General features: G+C 37.8%; 1 protein-coding gene across 1 annotated transcript in view; it reads right to left on the bottom strand.

Moving 5' to 3' along the window:
• The window catches only part of Ncbp3 (nuclear cap binding subunit 3), a 35,327-nt gene extending 10,323 nt beyond the window's left edge, over positions 1–25,004 (bottom strand). The window contains exons 1-10 of the mRNA XM_015505924.2: positions 24,739–25,004; positions 22,790–22,855; positions 20,561–20,666; positions 8,821–8,946; positions 6,776–6,904; positions 6,476–6,552; positions 5,234–5,342; positions 2,793–2,892; positions 2,221–2,324; positions 231–528 (exon numbers count right to left, since the gene is read on the bottom strand). Of these exons, the coding sequence (XP_015361410.1) occupies positions 231–528; positions 2,221–2,324; positions 2,793–2,892; positions 5,234–5,342; positions 6,476–6,552; positions 6,776–6,904; positions 8,821–8,946; positions 20,561–20,666; positions 22,790–22,855; positions 24,739–24,921 (1,298 nt within the window). The 5' untranslated portion in view covers positions 24,922–25,004. The remainder of the gene's footprint in view (positions 1–230; positions 529–2,220; positions 2,325–2,792; positions 2,893–5,233; positions 5,343–6,475; positions 6,553–6,775; positions 6,905–8,820; positions 8,947–20,560; positions 20,667–22,789; positions 22,856–24,738) is intronic.
• Between the last annotated feature and the right edge of the window lie 331 nt (positions 25,005–25,335).

The following is a 25,335-nucleotide window of genomic DNA, read 5'->3' as shown; positions in this document are numbered from 1 at the left end:
GACTACATGTGGTTGAAAAAAACAAGATGTCTATAATATATTAAATGGGGAAAAGCACCCTGCAAACAATATAAATACCATAGCATCATTTCTATACAAATATACCTATAGTTTCATTGTATATTATGTATATGCATAAAATAACTAGAAGGTTATTCACTTAACTGCTAACAATTGTTATCATGAGGGTCTAGGAATACAGGGAACTTTTACTGATAAAACACTTTTACCTAATATTTTTCAGTTGAGATTCTACTTCGTCGGCATACATAGTCATTTTCATGCTTTTCTTTGGTGAGGGAGTGGAAATCATTTTCAGTTCTAGATCATAGTCCATTTCATCTGAGTCTGAGCTGCTGGCACTGGACCGCCTAGACACACTCCGCTCCCGGGTCTGCTTAAGAGCTGGAAGCTCCTCATGGTACTCTACCACCACCCTGTCATCTGCATCCATGTCCTGGTCTTCCTCCTCCTCCTCTTCCTCCTCTTCTTCCTCCTCAATAGGTTCCTCAGGAACATTCACTAATGCTGAAGAAATTTAACCAAAAGACATTAGGAAAAGCTTAGCTAAAACTAGTAAATGTGATTTTCTATTCTACAAAGGAGAAAAATTCCCACCCCTGAGATTTATTGGAGCATTATCTATAACAGAGCCAAACCAGACACCATTCTGATGTCCAGAAGAGAATGGTTGGGTAAAGTATGATCTAGCAGCTTAATGGAATATTATATATAAAATTATTTAAATTACAGTCAATTCTCATTATTTACAAGTTCTGTATTTGCAAATCTGTCAAAATTACTTATAACCCTAAGTCAATATTTGGGGTACTTTCAAGGTAATTTGCAGACACGTGCAGAGCAACCAAGAAATTTGAGTCACTGGATGAGTTTGTTTCCAGCAGAGGTCAAACAAAGCAACACTCTACTTTTTTGTTTCATCTCTCATACTGTAAGAAACATCCTTTTTATAGTCTACTGACTGTCTTATTTTTCTGCTTCTTATGCTTTTTGTTGGTGAAAATGAAACAGCACAGCATTTTTAGTGTTGTTGTTAAGTGCAAGAAGGCTGTGATATGACTTAAAGAGTAAAGTAAATACATGTGTTAGATAAGCCTCATTTAGGCCTAAGTTAAAGTACTGTTGTTGGCTGTGAATTCACTGTTAATTAATCAACAATATATGTAAACTAATGTATCTTTAAACAGCTGATGAAAATAGCGTGACCTGAGGCTTCGTATTGTTAGTATTTACTATTTTAATGTTTGCAGTGACTTCATAGCACACAACCACACCAATTACTGAAAGTCAATTATTAATTTTAAAGTTTATGGAAAAATGCTTATAATAAGTGAATATAAAATATATATTTATAGAATTATAAATATTTATTATGAAAATAAACATGGGAAAAATATAAAATGAAATCAGTTGTTATATTAGGGACCAGAATTAGGGGCAATTTACTTTTTAATTTCTTTAGCATAAAGAGTGGATATCTTAACTGAAATTGGAAAAGTATAATAGAAAAACATACGCATTATTAATACTCAGATTTCAAACTCATTAAGTAAAAATATATAGACTTCACCTCTTCCTATCCCATTCCAGTGATATAAGTGTACATGTTTTTCTGTTTGTATGATGACTTGACTAGTTCTATAAACATGTAGAAGATTCCACACATTAAGTTCAAATAAAAACAAATCTTCATAAAACATTAAGAAAATGATTAATTTACTAAATAAGCATGAAGAAAAAAGAAAGAGAAAGACCCAAGTCATGATATCCCATTTTTCTGTGGTACTCATGGGCACAAATCAATAAGCATAAAGCACTCAACATAACAGCCTATTTACATTATCAGAAAAGGAACAATAAAATCTGCCCATTTGATCAGATAATTTAAAAAATTATTTTTCATGCAGTTGTTGATATTAATAGTAGAAAAATTAGGTTTCTAAGAAAAGTTTTATTTAGCTTTCCCTATGTTACATTTGGCCTTTTTTGTTAGAACAGTTTTATAAAATCATTTGACCTCTTTGCACGGGCAATTTAAAAATTAATTGTGACATGACTTACTTTCCTATATGTTGGCAGAGGGTGAGGGCAAGGAAGAGAGGATGATAAAGTGTGGAACCTTAAAAGACTGTATTAAGAATAAAAATATGATTTCGAGAGCCAAACATGTGTCTACCCAAGAGCTGAGCAGGCAACTACCGGAATGTCGGTGTTTATATGACGTCAAGCCAACATCATCCCCAATCAGGGCTCTCTTCTTGATCACATCCCGCTGAATGCGACGGGAATGATATCTTCGCTTCCTGGAACATTGCCAAAATAAGCACATAATCAGAAATCAAAAGGAAGGATTCTGAAATCTACTAATTCATTCCAACTACACAATGACACAATAGTAGGTGCTGAAACAGATATTTTATTTATTTATTTATTTATTTATTTTTTAATATTTATTTATTTATTATTTCAGTTTTCGGTAGACAACATCTTTGTTTGTATGTGGTGCTGAGGATCGAACCCGGGCCACACGCATGCCAGGCAAGCGCGCTACCGCTTGAGCCATATCCCCAGCCCTGAAACAGATATTTTAAATGAAACAGCACAGCATTCTCGTATCATTCACCACAGTTAAGAAGCTTGAATTCTTTTTTCTCGTCTTCCTTTTTCAGTCCACAAAGGGTTTTTACATTTCACTACAGAATACCAACTGAACGATTAAGAAAAGCTTAATTACTATATAAACGACTGTATTTTAAAGGTTTGGGACTCACCAAGAATTGCTAAGAATTCCTTTCATGCCTCCGTAATTTGGATTCCCATATTTCATGTAATACTGACTTCTTCTGGCTGCTCCAAGTTCCTTTTTGTCATCTAAAAATTAATTAAAACAGTTAGCTAGGAATTCCTGGTCATAAAGGCAACGTTGAATGGTTTTTAAAAGTACATGTTTTCCCGTAGCTTGGATCTGATCAGTGCAATCTCCCAAAAAAAAAAAAGGACAGAGCCCCTATAAACATTTGCTCTCTGAGTGTTCACTAAGGCAATGCAAGTGTGGAGGAGGTGGAGTAAAATACACAGATGGCTGAGGTTAAGCTGCTGTTTAGGAGCTGACTAACTTGGCAGAAGAAATACTACAAAAAATAAACAAGATACAAGATACAAGGTTCTAAGAGGCATGAGAGGTTTCTTTTAGAAGAGATAACACTTTTGTAGTCCTTAGAGGGATGATACTCATTTCTGAATGACAAACACTTCAATAACACAGAACAAGGGTTAAAGAATAAAACAACATAATTTCACATATTTTTTTAATATTTATGTTTTAGTTATAGGCAGACACAATATCTTTAGATCTAACCCAGTGCCTCACTCATGCTAGGCAAGCGCTCTACCTCTGATCCACAACCCCAGCGCATAATTTCACATATTGAATAAATCTTTTTTTTTCTAGCTTATTTTTATTTTCCTCAAACTGACTTCAAGAAAACAAAATTAAGTACCAAACATTTCAAATATATTCAAAAAAACATTCAAATGAGTAAATGTGGAAAAGATCACATTTGTCACATTAAAATGCTAGTTAACAGGAAAGGAAGGTGGTTGGTCAAAGCAGTAATATAAAGGCCTTCAACAGCTGCTTGGGCACTCTCTGATTGCAAAGGACAAACAACACTGTAAATGTATCCAGTGCTACAGGAAAACGGGACATCATCTATCAGTATGTGTACTTCCCCTATATTATTCCCCAGAAGACCATGCGAACCAGCTCCCTGAAGAAATGGCTGATTTCAGTTCTGGGAAGGTGAAGTACAAATTAAGTCTTGAAAAATAAGATGTTTTGTTGTATTGCAAGTAAGCAAGTGCTCAAAGAACTGTGGGAATATCAAAATACAGCTTGAAGGAGCTTTAGTGGACCAAATCCAAGACAATTTGTGAAACAAAATGATGACAGCTATGGATTATGGCTTATTGAATAAAAATCCAAGTCTAAACTGATATGAGTAAATAAACAAATACATAAACAGGTAAAAAAGAAAATTCTTCCCTAGAGTAGACTGCCAACTAATAAAGAAATAACCATTAATGGATGCTAAAGCTACTGCATGTAAGTGCAATAAGCAACAAGCTATTCATATAATCTCAAAGTATCTCTCCACAACTGTTTTAATTACAAACAGAAAAATAGTTAACTTTACAGTTGGAAAAACAGGAAATCATTACCTTAACTAAGTAAATAATGTTAATATCTTTGAGAATGGGAAGAATAACTTTCATGTACCTCCTCCTATACAACCCACTAAAAATGACACATAATCACTTCTGTAGTATTCTTGCCTCAAAATGATATGAATTTAATTGGAAGAAAATATTAAACATATCCAAACTGGGGGACAGTCTATAAAATAATGAGCCTATATACTCTAAAAATTTCTCAGTCAAGGAAAACAAAGTGAAGGAGTAGTTCCAGATTAAGGGAGACTAAAAAGACAAATGACATACCTAAATACTCCATCTTGGAGTAGATCCTAGATCTGTGGGGTTAGGAAATCCATGAAGGACCTATTTTTGGAAGACCTGATGAAATCTAAACATGGACTATGGATTAGGTATTAAGTATGGTATTAAGTTAAATCTTCTGATTTTTGATAACTGTGCTTGTAGATTAAGACAATGTCCTTATTCTTCAGAAATACATATTGAAGTATTTAGAGGTAAAGAGATGTTAATGCCAACTTGCTTTCAAATGATTAAAAGAACATATATGTATATATATAAATATGTACATATACATACATATTTTCTAATTCCCACCAAAAATCATTGTGCAAAAAGTCTTATTAGAGAAGAATCAGAGCTGAAAGGCATATTAGTGATGTCACCAGGATGTTATTGCTATAATAAGCTAACAGGATAATTTTTTAGAAGTTTTCATAGTTCAGATAACTGGCTGAAAAGCACACAGGGCAAACCACTTTAACAGAAAATAACTTACCGTGGCCAGAATTCACCAACATATACAAACAGTTGATTTTCACTTTGAAAGTCAGAAATTCCTTTCAGCTTACAAACCATTTTTCATAAACACAGAATACCACAGTGTACAGGGAACCTTGAAATGACTTGATCTAACTTCTTTTCAAAAGAGAGAGATGTCACTCAACAATAAATCATTTTTGATTGAAGGTAAAAATGCCAAAAAAATTTATTTTACCTTTTGTAGCAAATCTCATGAATAACCTATTTCCTTTAGCAAGTTTGTTAGCTGGACGAAGATCATTTCTTAACAGAGACTCTTCTTCTACCTGAGACAATGTGTCCAACTTAAGAAAAAAAAGACCATTTTCAATGTAAAAATAAATATTTTTTATATTTATTCAGTTGACAATTAACCAGTAAAAAAAGCCTTCTACCTTTAATACCCGTTAACCTTGCAGCCTAGCTCCTCTGCAGAATTTTAAAGTCAGAGGTCGTCTCTGAACATTCTGTTTAAAACAATAGTCTCCATCACTCTCTATTCCTTTAATCATTATCTTTCTTCATAATACTTATTACCTTCATGTATGTGTGTATCTGTATTGTCAATCTTCCCCACTAACATGTAAGTTCCAAGAGGGTAAGAACTTTGTTTTGTTTGATGATGTATCTCTATTACCAAGAATTTGGTACACGTAGACATTTAAAATTTAAATATTTATAATAAATACACTCATATTTCTAATAGTATAAAATCCATTAGGGAATATACCATTTCTTGCTTTTTCTTTTTTGTGGTGCTGGGGATGGAACTCACAGCTTCACACATACTAAGCAAGTACTCTACCATAGAGCTACAGCCCCAACCCTACTTTGCTTTTCCTTAATTTTATTTATTAAATAACACTTCAAAATATTTATCAGTAAAACCATATTTTTTCCAGTATGGGGAATTGAACTTAGGGACACTCTACCAGCTATATCCCCAGCTCTTTCTAAGTTTTACTTTGAGACCGTGTCTTGCCAAGTTGACCAGGCTGACCTCAAACTTGGGATCTTCCTACCCCGACCTTCCAAGTAGCTAGGATTACAGGTGTGCACCACCATGCCCGCTAAAACCATTTTCTTTCAGGCAGAAATATGAACACTATTCTAAGATCTCAAGATAAACTGTTACAACCACATAAGTTAAAGGCCAAGAGTCTGGTGCACCCTCAGAAGGTTTCATGTAAAAGCTAGATGAAAAACACAACAAAGTCTTTAAGAATTAAATTTAAAACAACAATAAGTAATTTTTTTTTATTTTTTTAATTGTGAATAGATCTTTATTTTATTTATTTATTTATATATGGTGGTGAGAATTGAACCCAGTGCCTCACACATGCCAGGCAAGTGTACTACCGCTGAGCCCCAGCCCCAGCCACCAATAAGTAATTTTTTTACAATAAAATCTTACAGGTATCTTTGCCCTATTACTAACCTCTACATCACTTGAGTTCTCATCTTCAACTTCTCCTTCTTCAGCCTCATCATCATCTGAACTGTCTTCATGCTTGTCTAAAATGGAATGTAAAGGACAAGATGAACCTTAACATAACGCCATCTCATAGAACTTTTAAAGTCTAGTATTTTCTACTCATGTTTACTGCTGATTCCAAACAACATAGTTTATCTGAAAAACATGGGTTGATGATATACCATATGATATTTCACTTCCCAAGGACTGGACTATGTAAAGAACAGGACTTTCATGCCAAAGTTTCCTCCTTTGTGTTGTTACCTTTTTTACTTTTCTCAGATGACTTGTCTTCACTGGCATCCCTGCTTCTGATCTTATCCTGGGCTGGCAGAGAGCTCATATTGATAAGGGCTCGTGTAGCTGTCATTTCATCCAGCCAAACCACATTACCTAAAATAAAATGTTACAATGCATCCAAATGATTAAGTTACTTGAGATCAGATTCTGCATCACATTCATTGTTACAGCTTAATCTAGTTCATAGTAGAGACTATAGGCACTGATCCAGCTAAATGTTAGCAATTTTTTTTTTCTTTTTTTGGTGGTTCCAGGGATCGACCAGAGGGCCTTGTGCATATAAGGCAAGCACTCTACCAACTGAGCTATATCCCCAGTCCTGTTAGCAGTTCTTGATGATGATGATGATAATTGTCAAATAAATTTGGATTATCCATTATACTACTGCCCCCTGCTATTCTTTATTATCTAGACATGCTAAATGATGTTCCCCCATAATAAAGTGTGGGTAAGTAAGGTATCCATGGGATGTGTACAATGGAGATATGACAGCCACTTGGCTTTGCAGCAACTAACTTAATTTACCCCTTTAAGAAAGAAAATTAACCAAGAAAAAGGGTTTGAAAAGTCTTGTAGAATAAAGACCTCTTTAACTGTTTCAAATAGCACTTCTCAAAATTATGTTATCCCTGTATCTTGGTTTGGAAAATTAAGGCTTAAAGACTTTCACTTATGTCAGGCTACAAAGCCTTGAGCAAACAATTTCCTTTATCTATTTTTCGGTTTCTGATGCACAATATGAGGTAGCTGAACTGAATAATTCCAAGGATCCCTTTAATTCTAATATCCTTAGCTACAGATTTAATGACTTAAATCAGAGTTTAGCAAACAATAACCCATGGGCTAAACCCAGCTCATCATCTGTCACCTTTTTTTTATAGTTGTAGATGGACACAATACCTTTTTTAAAATTTATTATTATGTGGTGCTGAGGATTGAACCCAGTGCCTCACACATGCTAGGCAAGTGCTATATCACTGAGCTACAACCCCAGCCCCATCATATGTACTTTTTATATTTGAACCATCTTTATTAAAGAATAATTAATGTACAATAAATACACACCCACTGCCCATTTTTGTAAAAAAAGTTCTATTAAAAAACAGCCAGGCTATGAGTTTTTATACTGTTTACAACTGCTTTCATGCTACCACAGCCGTTGAACATATGTTACAGGGACCATATGGATATAAAACCTAAACTATAATCTGGTCCTTTCTAGAAAAAGGTTTACTGACCTTGAATTTGGATACTGTAAGTTAAGTAAAAAGAGAAAAGGAGGAAACCCTTGACTCAGTCATGTTTCTTTCAATGAAAACACTGAATCAACACCTTTAGCTGAGAAACTAGATGCCATCTAGGGCACTGCCTAGTAGGTCAGCCAGCTGGCAGCAAGTAAAGCCAGACTAGAAGTAAGTCAAGACAAGAAGCCAGTAGTTACCAGAGGTCAAGTCAGACTTGGCATGGAAGGCAAGTTAAAAATTACATTTGGCTCCCAAGCCAACTCACAGGTTAGGGCAGGTGATATTCCAGAAAACACAGTACAAGGCAAGTAGAGGTGAGACATCTGTCAGAACATTCTCGTCTAGTTCTAGATCAGAACTGGAGCAGATTCAACCCTTTGAATAACTATGGCAAGTAGCAATGCCAAAGTTTAAAGCCTTAAAAACATAGCCCTGAAACTATGCAGCTGGATCCACCCCTTTGTTGGGAGACCATGGGAGAAAAAGAGGCCTTAATCAAGTATACAAGACTCAGATGCCAGTAATCAATTTGCTACAGCCTGGATCTCTAGGAGTTGACTTGGAATACCCATGAAGTATGAGTTAACAGACTGGTTAAGGCATGCTGATTCTCATCAATGGGCAATATTTTTTCTTCTAGGCTAAGGACAGAGGTTAGGCATAAACAAGGAGTTTGGGCCATAATCATTTACCATTTTAGACAGCAAGAATTCTTAATAATTCATTTTTAAAAGCATATTCAACAGAAAACTTGGGTGTACTTACAGGAGGTATCATCCAACCATTCAATGTGTGCTGGAGGATATTCTTTAAAATAGGAAAAGATATCCTGGGTACTCATCTCATCTACTCCACAAATGTAGATTGTCTCTAGTCTCACTTTGGGAATTGCTATAAAAATAAGACACAGAAAAGATGACAGAATTTTCCCACCTGCAATCACACATTCCACTAGTACTATTTATAAAATTTTAGAAAAGAAATATGCTGAAAGAAAGATGTTCAAAAGAACACAAGATGGTAAACTAAAATGTTTTAATTTTTATCAATGAACACCAGCATTAAACAAATGATTTAATTCAGAAAAGGGATATTAGGCTCAGAATATGATGTTAGTAAAGCACATGATACCTATCCCCACATTAACCTGCAGGAAAGCAATACTAAATTCAAAAGGATTATTCTATACTTGACAATCTGATTCTAAAAGTTTTAAGTACATGTCAAAGAGAGATGTACAATAGTGGAGATAATCGTGAAGGATAAGAAATTGCTGCTGAATATATAAAAGCACAAAACTAAAATAATTATAGAGCGAAATCAGGTGCAGTTGCGCATGCCTGTAACAGGTGACTAGGGAGGCTGAGGCAGGAGGATTGCAAGTTCAAAGTCAGCCTCAGTAACTTAGCGAGGCCCTAAGCAACTCTGCAAGACCCTGTCTCAAAATAAAACATAAAAAGGCTGGAGACATGGCTCAGTGGCAAAGAGCTCCTGCGGTTAAATCCCCAATAACAAAAAAAAAAAGAAAGAAAGAAAAGAAAAAAAAAAATTTTATGGCATGAAACTAGAAAAAAGAAATCCTCAAGTCATTAAGAAAATGACACTCCAAAATAAAAATGGGCAAAGGACATAAACAGGCAATTTATACAAAAGAAACTACAAAAGGCCAATAAACATGTGAAGAAATGGGCTAACCTTTCTGTTAACCAGGAAAGTTCACATTAAAAAGAAGATACCAATTTTCACTGAACAGATTTTATGCATTTTGGTATGAAGTGTTGGCAGTGGGTGAGGAGTTACTCCCCTTGCCAGTGGGAGTGTGGAACTGGCACAGCCACTCTGAAGGACAAACAAGGATGTAATTTAGCACACACCCCTAGAAATTCTAGTCCTATCTACCTTAACACACAGACTCACAAAATAGCTCACACAAAGATGTTTAGGGCAGCACTATTTCTAACAATTAAGTAGCTGCAAGAGTAACAAATTGTGGTTTATCTATATTAAATAAAGCACAGTTTATCCATATTATAGAATATAATACAGTAAAAAAACAATGCGAGCTGGGTATGGTGGTAGACACCTGTAATCTCAGCTACTTGGGAGGTTGGGGCAGGATGATTATGAGTTTAAAGAGAGACTGGGCAACTCAAATTGTCTCAAATGAGGGGAAAAAAAAAAAGCTGGGAATATAGCTCAGTAGTAGAGCACTTGCCTACTTGTTTAGCTTGCATAAGGCCCTAGGTTCAATCTCCAGCAAAGAAAAAAGAAAAAAAAAAAAGTTGTAGAAAATTAAACAACCATCCACTCTCGAGATAAATATATTTGTATACACAAATACCTAGAATAAAGCCTGGTATGAGTCTCACTATACTGATAATAGTTGATACCTCTGAGGAGGGAGAAAGATTCATAGCTGTGGTCAAAAAGGAAAGTTAGCCTCATCAGAATTCTGTTATGTATACACAAAATACTTCTAAGAACATTATATCATTTAATCTATTTAATTTCAAAAAATATATAAACATATCATAAAAATTTAAATACCTATATGTCTACTTCATAATTTTAAGATTAATTTCTTAAAAGATCAGACAAGTAAAACATTTCGTGTAAAATGGGGGCCCCTGTAATCGTTCCACATCCCTCTCTCCCTTCCTCCACTGCACATATTAATGGTTGCTATGTGATGTTTAAAAAAAATTATATATTTACATTTAAATCAGGTTCAACATATCTCTCCTCAAATAAGTATGATTTCTTTACGGTGAAAACATTCAAAAATCTTTTCTTATAGATTTTTGAAAGATACAGTACATAACTGTTATATATATTCACTCTAGGGCTGAGGATGTAGCCCACTGAAGATAGAGCACATTCCTAGCATATAAGAGGCCCTGGGTTCAATCACCAGCACCACAAACAGATACATAAAGTCATAGCTTCTTACTCCTAACTGTAACTTAGTCTCCTCTGACCAGACTTTTCCCATCCCTCTCTATCCCTTACTCTCTTCCCAGTCTCTGATAACTGTGAGTTCAACTTTTTCAGACTCTCTGAGTTAAGATAATGCTGTCCTTGTCTTTCTGTGCCAGGCTTAACATAATGATCCATACATGTTGTCACAAATGATAGGATTTCATTCTTTTTTTTTTTTTTAATGTTTATTTTTCAGTTTTCAGCGGACACAACATCTTTGTTTGTATGTGGTGCTGAGGATCGAACCCGGGCCGCACACATGCCAGGCGAGCACGCTACTGCTTGAGCCACATCCCCAGCCCTCATTCTTTTTTTAATAGCTGAATAATATTTCAGTTTAGGGACTGGGGTGTCGTAGCCAGTGGCATAGCACTTGCCTAGCATGTGGGAGGTACTAGGTTGGATACTTAGAAACACATCAAAATAAACAAATAAAATAAAGGTATTCTGTTCATCTACAACTACAAAAAAAAAAAAAATTCCAGTGTATATATGTACCACACTTTCTTTATTGATTCATCAGATGAAGGACACTTAGTTTGATTCCATATCTTGGCAACTACACATAGTACTGCAAAAAACATGGGAGTGCAGATGTTTCTTTGACATACCAACTTCATTTCCTTTGACTGTATATATATATATATATATATATATACACACACACACACACACACACACACACAGTAGTGAGACTGCTGGATCATATGGTAATTCTATTTTTAATTTTTTGAGGAACCTTTGGTTGTTTTCCCTAATGGCTGTATTAGGGCTTGGTTTATAACTCACGGATAGAATACTTACCTATCGTGTGAGGCCTGAGTTCAATCCCCAGCACCAAAGGGGGAGTGGGGATGACTCTAACATAATGGCTGAACTAATTCACATTCCTACCAACACTATGCAGAGGTTCCTTCTTCTCCACATTCTCATCAGCACTTGTTATCAACTCAAAATAGATTGAAGATTTAAAATGAAAGACATGGGGCTGGGGATGTGGCTCAAGCGGTAGTGCACTCGCCTGGCATGCGTGCAGCCCGGGTTCGATCCCCAGCACCACATACCAACAAAGATGTTGTGTCCGTCGAGAACTAAAAAATAAATATTAAAAAAAATTCTCTCTCTCTCTCTCTCTCCCTCTCTATCTCTCTCTCTTAAAAAATTATTAAAAAAAATAAAAAATAAAATGAAAGACATGAAACTACTAAAAGAAAACACAGGGAAGCACTTCAGGATGCTAGAACAGGTAAAGATTTTCTGGACAAGACTCCCAAAACAGGGGATATAAAAGCTAAAATATATAAATGGGATTACATCAAACTAAAAAAACTTCTGCACAGCAAAGGAAACAATCTGCAGAGTAAAGAGACAATCTACAGAATGGGAAAAAATATTGGCAAACTATATAACTGACAAAAGGTTGTTATCCAGAATACACAAGGAGGGCCAGGCGAGGTACAATGGTGCACACCTGTAATCCCAGCAGCTTGGGGGGCTGAGGCGGGAGGATTGAGAGTTCAAAGCCAGCCTCAGCAAAAAGTGAGGTGCTAAGCAACTCGGTGAGACCCTGTCTCTAAATAAAATACAAAATAGGGCTGGGGATGTGGCTCAGTGATCAAGTGCCCCTGAGTTCAATCCCTGGTACCCGCCCCCCCACGCCCAACAAAAAAAAAAAGAGAGAAAAACAGAATATAAAAGGAACTACAAAAACTCAATGGCAAAAAAAAAATTACAAAGTGCACAACAGATCTAAATAGACATTTTTCAAAAGACATACAAATGGCCAACACGTATGAAAAAAATGTTCAAAATCACTAATTATCAGAAAAATGCAAATCAAAACCACAATGGGGTTGTGGCTCAGAAGTAGAGCGCTCGCCTACCATGCATGAGGCACTGGGTTCGATCCTCAGCACCACATAAAAAATAAAATAAAGATATTGTGTCCACCTCTAACTAAAAAATAAATATTAAAAAAAAAAAAAAAACACAATGAGATATCACCTCACTCTATAAGAATGGCTATTACAGGGCTAGGGATATGGCTCAAGCGGTAGTGCGCTCGCCTGGCATATTCGGGGTGCTGAGTTCGATCCTCAGCACCACATAAAAATAAAATAAAGATGTTGTGTTCACCGAAAACTAAAAAATAAATATTTAAAAAAGAATGGCTCTTACAGAAGGAAAAAAAAAAAAAAAGAAAAAAAATGGGATGGCTATTACCAAATACTTTTTATATGCAATATATTTCTTTTACTTAAAGTTAAAATACTTATGAATACTTATAAATACAAAAAAATTAATGTTTGTTTTGTCATTTTATTCTGAAGAATAAGAAATGTGTTTAGCCAGGCATGGTGGTGCACACCTGTAATCTCATCAGCTTGGGAGGCTGAAGTAGGAGGATCACAGGTTTAAAGCCAGGCTCAGCAAACTAGTGAGGCTCTAAGTAATCTAGTGAGACTCTGTCTCAAAATAAAAAATAAAAAGAGCTGGGGAATGTGGCTCAGTGGTTAAGCATCCTTGGGTTCAATCCCTGGTACTAAATGAAAGAGGGAGAAATACAGGTTTAATGAGTACCCATGTAGGTATGACTAAATCAGGTGAGGGGTTTTGGGATCTTTTTTTTTTTTTCTTTTTGGTACTGAGGATTGAGCCCAGGGCCCAGGCCTTTTTATTTTTTATTTTATTTTGAGATGGTCTTGCTGAGGTGCTGAGGTTGGCCTCAAACTCACAATTCTCTTGTTTTCAGCCTCCTAAATTGCTGGGATTACTGGTGTGCAACACCATGCCCAGCTCAAGAGAGTACTTTCTTGACAGTCCGGATACATGAAGACATAGACGCCCTAAAGATTTATGAACTCCAGCATGTCCTCATTGGATTCCAGCAGTGCAAGAATGAATAGAAGCCCAAATGCACATAGGAAACAAGGGTTGATTTTTCCCAGGTAGACTCCTCGGTTCCTTGAGCAGAAAACTATGATTCTGGAAGAAAAAGAGCCTTTGAGAAGTCAAGAGATGGTTCCACAGATGGTAAGGAAAAACAGGAGGGCACCCAGTAGATAGGAAAGGAAACAGACTGAAAATTAGGGGAAAAAAAATTTCAGGTAGGAGACTTGGTGAACTTATAAAAAGGACTTCACTTTAAATAATATATCCAGAGGAGGAAAAAAAAAAACAAAAAAATGACAAAATATTTAAGTACAAAAGAATGTAAAGAACAAAACCTCTGTCAGGTACAGAATAAATAAATGTTTTTAATATTTTAAAAAAAGAACAAAACCTCTGGACACATACGTTTACTTTTATTCAGACAGAATGGTATACATATCAAGAATTGACCCATGGACAATTATGTTCCAAAGAAGTGGGTAAGGAGTAAGGGGCGAGCAAAAGCATTATCAATGCAGAGACAGGTCTCAAAATTAGCTCGTGGGAAAAAAATATATTCTTAAAAGAGAACCAAATTGGCAGTGGCAAGATCCACTATAAATGGGAACTTTGTTAAAAATCAAGATTCTATGGAAGACTGCCAAAAAAGAAGGCCTTTACCCTGCTAACAGTGTCACCACGCAAAATAAATCAAAGCAACAAAACAGGCTGCTAGGCTTATTGCCCAACCAATCAGAAAGGGCTAAGTATTGAGGGGGCAATGAACAGATGCACCAAGGGATGAGATCTGAACATTTACTATGTGTCAAGTACAAACCAGGTGTTAAGGGTATTACCTTAAATGTTCTAACAGGGAAAGTTTCTTTATATACTAATATAAATATTTTTATATTCTATTACCCCAACAAATAATGGGGTAATAGTATATAAAACTCAAAGTCTTTGGAGAATAAGTTATCAATTCTAAGGCCTCAAATCAGAATTATCCAAGAAGTCAAAAGACATTAAATCCAACAATTCAACATGAAAGATGGCCCCAAGGAAAGAGAAAGCAGCAAAACTTAGGTGAAAAGAACACATATAGGAAATGGATAAAGGGTAAATTATGACGACAAAGAGAACAAGAACAAGAACAGTACAATCTGAGAGACTGATGTCACACTATACAGCAATACAGAAAACACTGATGATAAACCGTCAAGTGAAAATGAAAAAAGCAGTATGACAAAAAAGGAAAAAAAGTCCGTGCCCAAAATAAGATTTAAAAGTAAATACACAAAATGCTGGCAATGAATGAGAGTACAACTGTGACCACTTTCCTTCCTTTTCTTTCTAAATTTTCTTTGGTGAGTATGAATTGCTTATAAAATACCTAATGAAGAAAAGGTTGTAGTCCAAAGTGAACAGGTTCATCAAAAGTGCTGGTGACTGGGCTGGGGTTGTGGCTCAGTGGTAAAGCGCTTGCCTAGCATGTGTGAAACACTGGGTTTGATTCTCAGCACCACATATAAATAAATGAATAAAATAAAGGTCCATCAACATCTAAAAAATATTTTTAAAAAAGTGCTGATAACTTTCTTTTTTTTTTTAAGTGTTTAGAGAAATACTGCTATGGGAAGATGATGCAAGAAAAAAAGGCAGAACTGTTGACTTATTCTACTATTCTACTAATCAATAGTAGAACAGCTATCATTAAATAAACGTCAAAACCTAAGACAGAAAACAATAGCATAAGAATTAATTTTAATAGATTTAAACCACCCAATCCAGAATTTTATCCCAATGTACTGACTTAAACATGAAGTTGTGGGGCTAGGATTGTGGCTCAGCGGTAGAGCGCTCGTCTAGCACAGGTGGAACCTGGGTTCGATCCTCAGCACCACATAAAAATAAAGGCAATGTGTTGTGTCCATCTACACCTAGAAAAATATACATTAAAACAAACAAACAAAAAAAAAAAAACATGGAGTTGTGATTTAGGACAGAAGTACCTGAAAACCTTTAGAAGGACTAATCCTGTACCAATTCCCCTAAGAGGAAAGAAAAATTCCCAAAACTACAGATTGGAAAGCTTATCAGTCTCTGAAATTTAAAAGAAAGTCACTTTTTAGATAAATCTATGATTCTTTAAGAAACTAAGTCTTTCTCACAGGAAATGACATGAAAGAAGAAAGTCACACTAACCTCATTTCTTTTTTTTAAACAGGTTTACTAGGTCAAGAAATTCAAAGAATATAAAAGACTGTGTTCCATCTTGAGTTCATTAAGGCATATAATCCAGTTCTTCCTGACAATAAAATGAAATGTGGGCCTGACGATAACAAAGAAAGACTTATAATTAGCCCATTTATGATTCAAGGCATGATACAGGAATATACTATTCAACATTCTCTGATAACTAGATGAGAAGCAGAAGCCAAAGATATTACGGTGAAGAGGACACACAGGAGTAGCTAAAAAGGTGAAATTAGAGTTAAAATGAAAATTAATAGCCTAAAAATGGAAGCTTGAAATCAACAAGATGTAATTTAACAGGAATAAATTAAAAAATAATTTTTAAAGTGTCTCATGCACAATATGAGAAAGATTATTTGCTTGGAAAATTTCTAAGTGAAGACCTGAGTGCTTGGATCACAAGACAAGTACAATACTATGAATTAGCTGGACGGAGATGAAAGGTAGCAATAATTCTGCCACCTTCCATGTACCCAACCACACCTGCAATCTGTATCTCATCTATCCGACAAGATGTTAGGGAAGACATTTAGAAGCTGAAAAAAGTAGGAAAGGAAGACCAGAAAGCCATGCCACATAAAGGAAGTCCAGGGAAGAGGCAGTAAGCTTTCCATCACCTGAAGGGTTATTATGTGAAGGAAGAAAGGACTTAACAGTGTTGTTCTAAGAGTCACACAGCAACCCTCAAGACAAAATTTCCTAGAAAGTAATGCTCAACATGAGGAAGTGTTCAAAGAAAGAGCTGTCTGCCTCATTACTTGATATTCAGGCAGAGGCCAAAGGACCATTAGGAACTTTGCCAAAAAGCCTGCAGTGGCCAGCAAGAGGTTGGTCTAGATGACCTCTAAGGTCCTTCCAATCTTCCAACCATGAGAACTTTGATCTTGGAGATAGGGAGACCAAAGCTGTTCAACACCTAGCCATTCAAAAGTAGCAAGTCACTTTTTTTTTTGCAGGGGGTGGAAAGTGGGGGAGTACTGAGGATTGAACCCAGGGGCACTTAACCACTAAACCATATCCCCATATCCTCAGCCCCTTTTAGTTTCTATTTAGAGACAGGGTCTTGCTAAGTTGCTTAGGACCTCACTAAGTTACTAAGGCCAGCCTCAAACTTGCGATCCTCCTGCTTCAGCTTCCTAAGTCACTGGGATTATAGGCATGTGTCACCACATCCCGCTAACAAGTCATTTTTGAGGCAGAATAGTCCCAATTGCATCCCTGAAGCTGGCAGAGTGATTAGGACTACATGCTTCTATTAGATCAGCTTTCAGTCCCAGCCTTGCTACTTACCTAGCTGTGGGACTTTGGGCAAGCTTCTCAACCTCATAGCACCTTAGTTTTCTCATAAGTAAAATGGAAATGATAAATACCTTCCCCTCACAGGACTCCTAAAAGTAAGTTATCCACATATTAGAGTAAATGGAACACAGTAAGCATTTAACAAACAGTATCTTTTATTATTTTTGTTAACACTAATAAGAAATAATTTTGATGCCTAATATGGCTACAGAGGAGTCAGGATACTTAACCAACTTCCCCACTCTCCCAAGAGGCTGGGTTACTTAAATGACTGCTTAGAAGAGAGAGAATGCCAGATAATGATGATAACTAACATTTACTGAATACCTACTATTTGCCAGGTACTCTCTAAAAACTATAACATTTTATTAGAGCCTCCTAACAACTCTGTTTAAACTCCTAGTGTCTGCCTTTTCATTGAGGAAACTGAGGTTCCTAAAGGATAAATAACTTCTCCAAAGCCACAGAGCTAAAAAGTGACAGGTTAGGATCTGAATTCAGGCAGTTGGGCTGAAAGCCTCTACTCAAAACCACAAAACCAAAGATTATCAATCCTGGCTGCACATTGAAACTATTCAGGGAAATACCTATCTTCAAGACTTATCTAACTCCACTCACTCACAATTCTAACTTAAATCAATTTGGCACTGGCAGCAAGATTCCTCAGAATTCAGGAACACTGTCTTAGGTCATTCCGCCTAAGACACATTTTTAGCATTGTGTCCAAAATGAAGAACTTTCCCCAGATGATATCCCAGACAGGCCTGTTGCCTTTTTTATAAGTATCTTCAGAATCATGAGATCAGGACTGCTTTTCAAAAAAAAAAAAACTTTTAAGTTAAAATTATGCAAAAGAGATCCTATTAAGATAGGTATCCTACTCCCATTTTACAGACAAGGAAACTGAGACTAAAAAGGTTCAATAACTTGCCTATCACAAAGGAACCAAGACCAGATTCCAGGAGGGTTTGCCATCCTAAAGAGCTCCATCAGAAGCGGGGAAAAAAACTCCATGTGATCAGGGATGTTTTGTGGAAGAAGTAACATCTGAATCAGATGAGGCATGGGGAAAGGAAGGGCAAATGAACAGACTAAAAGGCATGGATAATATCAGAGACTGGAGCTAGACACCAACAGGTGTAGTGATGCTATCGGCTGCCTGATAAGAAAGGACTCAAAAGTCTTGCAGGGTTCCACAGTGCATGCCTGTAATAGTGCATGCCTGTAATCCCAGCGGTTGCGGAGGCTGAGGCAGGAGGATCGCAAGTTCAAAGCCAGCCTCAGCAAAAGCAAGATGCTAAGCAACTCAGTGAGACCCTGTCTCTAAATAAAATACAAAATAGGGCTGGGGATGTGGCTCAGTGGTTGAATACTCCTGAGTTCAATCCCCGGTTCAAAAAAAAAAAAAGTCTGCTCAACCAGGATTGTGCAGGTACAGGAATGCCAAACTGCATAGCTGTCCTGGAACTTCATAGGACTTTTCCTAAAACAGAAATCCACTCAAACAGATCCTGGAATAGCAGCCTGCAAGGAAAGCAAGGTCATATCCCTAATATGAACTCATGATGTGGGAAAAAGAGTAAAGCTGCTCCCAGAATTGAGCTTCTCTGACCACTAGGACTGACTAAGGAGGGACACAGTCTGGGACTATGGTATCATATCATATAATGTCAGCAACAGAGTAAAGGAATTAAGAGCAAGGCTTTAGAGTCAGATAAACCTGGTTTGGAATCCTGACTCTATTTTTTTTGTTTGTGTGATGCTGGGGATTGAACCCAGGGCTTTGTGCATGCGACGCAAGCACTCTACCAACTGAGCTATATTCCCAGTTCCTGACTCTACTTTTATTAACTGCATAATCCTGGGCAATTTATTAAACTTTATTAGAGCTTCTTTCCTCCATTATAAAACAGTGAAAAAGATATATATCTCCTTGCTAGTACGGTGGCACACGCCTGTAATCCTAGCAACTCAGGAGGCTGAGGCAGAAAGAATGCAAGTTCAAGGCCAATCTGCAACTTAGTGGCCCTAAGCAACTTAGCAAGACCCTATCTCAAAATAAAAAATCAAAAGGGTTGGGGATATATCTCAGTATGGTAAAGTGTTCCTGGGTTCAATCCCCAGCAACAAAATATAAAATAAGATATTCCTCATAGGGTTGCTATGAGAAACAAATAAAAAATAAATATGTAAATAATAAATATGGTAAGAAAGCTAAGCTCCCAAAAAAGAATAGTATTTATTCTTTCATTCATTCATTTACTGGGCTTTTGCTTTTATTAATAACATAAGGCTGAAGAAACTTACACAGCACAGCACAAACCTTCAATAGGCATCCAGAGGGCTGCCTTCTGAGCCTTTTGTAAACACAAATTTGCAACTCAACAGAGGGAGACCTTTTGCATTCACGATTTTATATTAGAGTAGAATAATAAATAAGGATGTAGACTCACTTAAAAGGAATAATTTTCCCTTTTATTTATAAATTACTTTGTAAGACTGGGCAGATTACCATACATGATAAGTCAAGGTGAGTTCTGGGGAGCAAAATACCCCAATAAAACACAAAAATAAAATGAAATAATGAGTTCAACTATAGGAACAGGTTTAAAATCCAGGGCAGGATTAGTTTTGCTCTGACAACAGGATATTAATGTGTGGTTTGTATTTTCTACATATTTATTATCAATGAAAGTATTAACAGCTTTCTCCCACCAGTCCCTACATTGCTCCAATTCCAGAAAAAGGTCCCACTGTGATACTTTTCCACTACATTTAAAAGGAACCTCTATGATAAAAGCAGAAAATGAGCAATGGTCCATAGAAACACAGGTTCTCATCTCATCTCTGCATTTAACTATTTTCTCTGGGCCGCTTTAAGGAAGATAATCTTTTTCCACCTCTAACATCTGAGACATGGTTGACAGCATCTCAATTTTTAACAGGTAACCTTAGAATGGGAGACTTCACAAGTTCCTTCTGTTGGGAGTACTGGGGTGAGAAAAGGACATACAAGACAAAGCCAAAAGCATGAGGCAATGTCAGGGAAAAGCCACTCTCTAGAAGAATGTGAAAAAATAGCCCCCAAAACACCCTGTACCTTTTTTCATCATGTCTCGGTCCAAGGCTACATTTCTTTGGGCAAGATTTACTTCTGATCGGAAATGAAAGCGCTTAGCTCGCTGTTCTTTCTTTTCAATGGCTTCCTAGAAAGTCCAGAAAAAAAAAATCAAAGAGGTAAAGCATAGAAACAGAAAGTTAAATCACAAATACATGATGCATCAATGACAACTCTAAAATAAATCAGAAGAAATAAGCAACACTGCACATTGAATGAGTTTTGCAAAAATCAGACATTCGCATTTAGAGGGTATAAAGTAATACTGTTATAATTTATAATCACCTCCATCCTAACACAGTTGATTACTATGCCTGGGACATAGCAGGAATTCAATGACTATATGTTTATGAAGTTTCATCTATTATTGGCAATCACTCCAACAAATTACAATTAAACAATCTGAACATTTCAATTTTCCAGCTGCAGAAACTGAGGCATAAATGAGTAAAAAAAAAAAAAAAAAATTGCTGGATGTACTTTTCCTAGCTAAGGGGGCAGATCTTCTAAATCCAATGCTATTTTTAAGAGCACTCCCTGCCACCACTTCACATTTTATGTGGGCACAGTAATCACACCTATCACCCTCTTTCACATTATGTTTGCCTGAAAAGTCCACTCCCTAAAGCTAGTTTCCTGTTTAAAAATAACACTGAAGCAAAGAAACTCCTCTATTCCATCCTTAAGTCCACAGAATTGCTTGTTTTCATTTTTAAGTGACAATAAGCACTGATGCTTTACTGAAAAAATAATCAGCTTTGTAAGTGTCTTAAAAGAGCTAAAATAATCCAGGTCCAACTGTGGCTGGCTCTTGGGAACCCTTCATTAATTGTATATTGACTTTGTCACACTAATTGAAGGTCTGACTATAGAAAGCTTATGAGGATTGGTAAAGCAGCAACACTTCTGTTATTTCCCAATAGTTATGCTAATTCTTTTCACTAAAGTCTTCCTATTACAAACAACAATCTACTTTCCTTTAGTAACAATTTAGATACTAACTCTGGGACTTCTACTCTTTCCCCATATACCTGTTTCATATAATGGCAAATGATGTAGAATTAAGAACAGTCTGCTTCTTTCTCAAGCATAGTAAGAAAACACTTTCACTTTATGTATTATTATTTGGGGTGGGGGGGTGCTAGAAATTGAACCCAGAGCCTTGTATTACGCACGCACTCTACCACTTAATTATTTTTGTTTTGGGGTTTTTTTGGTTTTTTTTTTAGTTCTGGGGATTGAACTCAGGGGCATTCAATCACTGAACCACATTACCAGTCTTTTTTTTTTTTTTTGTATTTTATTTAGAGATAGGGTCTCAGTGATTTACTTAGTGCTTCACTTTTGCAGAAGCCGGCTTTGAACTCAAGATCCTCCTGCCTCAGCCTCCCGAGCTGCTGGGATTACAGGTGTATACCACGGTGCCCGGCTCTACCACTTAGTTTTAATCCAAGCCCTTCACTTCGTTCTATTTTCTTGTCTGTCCAGAAAATGATTAGTTCTTTCTTTTGGTCTTTAAGTAATCTGAGACAGAAAGACGCTAGAATAGCCTGAGGTTATACAGGGAAGAAGATACAAAATCAGGACTCAGAACAAAACCTGACAAGGGGCACCCTCTGGAAGCCTAAGCATGCCCTCTTTCTCAATTAGGGTCTTATTACAAACATCTGTGGTATATCTTTGCTCTCAAGTATTGAGAATAATTTAGTTGATTTAATCTTCAAAGTTTAGACAGGTACACAATTAGGAAACTATTTTTCTAAGTTTGCAACCAGTGAGGAATAAAAACATTTACTAAGGGCCTATTATGTGCTAGGTGCTCACAGGTCTCTGATGGGTGGAGCCCTCAGGAAACAAAACACATTTTATCAGAATGGACATAGCATCAAAAATAGTGCGTGTCCACCCTCACAAAAAAATATAAATAAGTAAATAAATCCCAGTGCAGCACTCTTTCTTGGAAATGATTAAGCACAGAAATCTAGATATAGTGATTTCATCTTTTTGTGGATGCAAGAATACACAAATGCTGCCTGAATGTTTCAGGATTCATGAAGATACCATTGCATGACAAGAAATTTAAAAATTTAATCCAGCAACAAATGAAAAAAGGGGATAAGAATATTTACTGTTCTACAAAAGTCCTAGGGACCAAGTTCATTAAATTTACTCACTTGTCAAACTGAATAAATAAATCATGGTCTGTCTCACCTTGGAGGTAACATCAATTCCGGTGATGAAGCTGCCAGCCTTATTTTCATATCTTCTGCTTGTGTCCTAACACAAAGAGGAAGGGTGAGAAATTCTGATAGCAATGGAGGAAAAATCCATGATAAAAGGCAGCCTAACAACTGCTTCTTTTTGAAAAGTCATTCTTTTCAGCAACCTTTCCCTAAACCCTGACAACCCCGTATTAAGAAGACAATCCCCTGACTCCACAGTAGTAATCAACCACTCTTAATAAGAAGTATTTTCTAGATCAGAGCCTGTTCAAAATCTCAAGTACCTTTATCAATTGAAAGTACATATGTAAATGAAAATCTAAAGGCTTTTGTGAAAAGTGTTAAAGATGAGGCAGAGTCACTAATCTCCTCACCCCAGACAGGACAGATTTCCCACATTAGGCCACCAGGTGGAGCACAAACCTCCACCAAAATGTAGAAAGCCCAACCTTCACTTAAAACTCCTGGGAAAACACACAGTGCAATGAAAGGATGGGGTAAGTCTCAAGGGTGACTTTCACTAATTACATTATATCGTACAACTTTGACTTCTCTAGGCCTTTTCCGTGATATATGCCTATCTCCTAACCTCTTTTTCTGTTCTCCCCTTTGTGCTATAGAACTTAACATTTCCCCAAGAAAGCAATCTTGTTCCTATCTCAGACCCTTTGTGTTTGCTGTTGCTCCTGTTAGGAATGTTCACTTCCACTGTGCACATGATTGGCCCCTTTTTGTCATGTAGGGTTCAGCTTAACTGTCACTGTCTCAGTGGACTTCCCTGACCATCTTATCACATTCTGCTTTATGTTCTGCACACCCCCCTGGCCCCTGTACTATTTCATTAGCATATTTTTTTCCTCAAAGCATTAACACTAGTGGAAATCATTTATTTGCTTGTGTCCCTACTAGAACACAAACTCTAGGAGGAAATCTGATCTTGATCTAGCACATAGGACTATGCCTGGCACATGGTGGGGGCTGCATAAAATGAATGAAGGGATGATACTACCTATCCAACAACTGCAGTTATTTTTAAATGACATAAAGTAGTAACTGTCAAATATCATTATGTTGTTACCATGGTTGTTATTGTTGTCCATCACTAGTTATCCTACCTTAGCCTTTTTCCATAACTCACATAACTTCAGTTTAAAAGCAAGACTTGCTGACATGCAGGGTTTTTGTTTTGTTTTTTCAAATAGTTCATATTACGTGTGCAACTAAGTCATCTAGACTTGAGACCAGATCTAAGAACCAGACATATGACTACAAAACCACAAGCAAAACACCACTCACCATCCCCGCTGTGGTAAAAGAGACCAAGGACAAATGCTGGTCCCTGATCATTTGACTTCATTGCAAGTGAGATGCTGGGGCGACGGTGGAGGTGCTACAAGGCAGTGGAGGTGCTCGGGGGCAAGACGACCCTCAAGTCACAACAGCAACATACTGTTTGCTGCTGACAAGCACAGTCCTCGCAAGAGAAAGAGCGAGTGCCATGTTTAACAGACACCAATTCTACCAGAGCGGGACCCACAGGGAGATCTGGATGCCGGCGCCACCTCACAGTTCCCTCTGGGTCGCTCCGGTTGGGTTCCCGCCCGGGACTCCCCTTTAATGTGGACCCCAGTCTCTCCTCACTCACTCCCCCGCACAGTCTGGCTCCGAGGGGCAGCAAAGGGTGCGTCCTCAACTCTCTCTCGGCTCTCCCCCACCTCCTCCAGTCCTCTCAACACCCATTTCCGGGCGCCCCGGCGTCCTTTCTCTTGCTCGGGGTCTCTCCTCACGCCTGGCCCCCCGCCCGCCGGCGCTCGCGCCTCTCTCCTCCTCCCCTGACTTCCCCCGGCCGGCGCGCTGGCCGCCTCCCCTTCCGGCCCCCTCCGGCGCGGGGCACTAGCTCCGCGACCTCCTCCTCGCCCCCCACCCCCCCGCCCGTACCGGGATCAGTTCCTTCAGGGAGCGCCGCACCGGCACGATCTCCAGCTCGCCCTCCTCCACCTCCATGGGCTCCGGCTCGCCGCGTTCCAAACCGGACTCCGCCTCAGGCGACGGGAGCCCCAAGGCCGGCCCCGCCGGGGCCTCTGCCTTCACAGACACTCGCAGGCCGCGTACGGCCGCCATCGCTGCCTGCCGGCCGCACCACTGACAACCCGCCCCGCACACCCGCCGACTAGAGCGCCGCCGCCACTGGCCACAGAGGAGTGTGGTCGTCACCTAGAGCGTCGCCTGCTTCTGCCAGAAAGCGGCCCTTAGCGCTGCCGCCCCCCGGTGGCGGGAGGGAACCGGGCCGGCTTGGGGTGGGACCCAGCGAGGTGAAGGCGGGACAGAGTAAGGGCGGGGGCGGGGCTTGGAGGAGACGTCTGAAGTTACCGATGTTGCACACCGAGGACTAAACGTGCCCTAAAAGCTAACTGCAAATGGATCACAGTGTGCCAGACGCTTCCAAGTGCTCGAACCCTTACAACAATCCTAGGTATTAAGTCTTATTTTTACTTTCATTTTCCTTGTGAGGAAACTGAGGCAGAAATTTACCCA

Source organism: Marmota marmota, unplaced genomic scaffold (genome assembly GCF_001458135.2).
Source record: "Marmota marmota marmota unplaced genomic scaffold, marMar, whole genome shotgun sequence".
Taxonomy (NCBI): domain Eukaryota; kingdom Metazoa; phylum Chordata; class Mammalia; order Rodentia; family Sciuridae; genus Marmota; species Marmota marmota.
The sequence above is the reverse complement of the archived record's forward strand: the minus strand, read 5'-3'. Positions and strand labels throughout refer to the sequence as shown.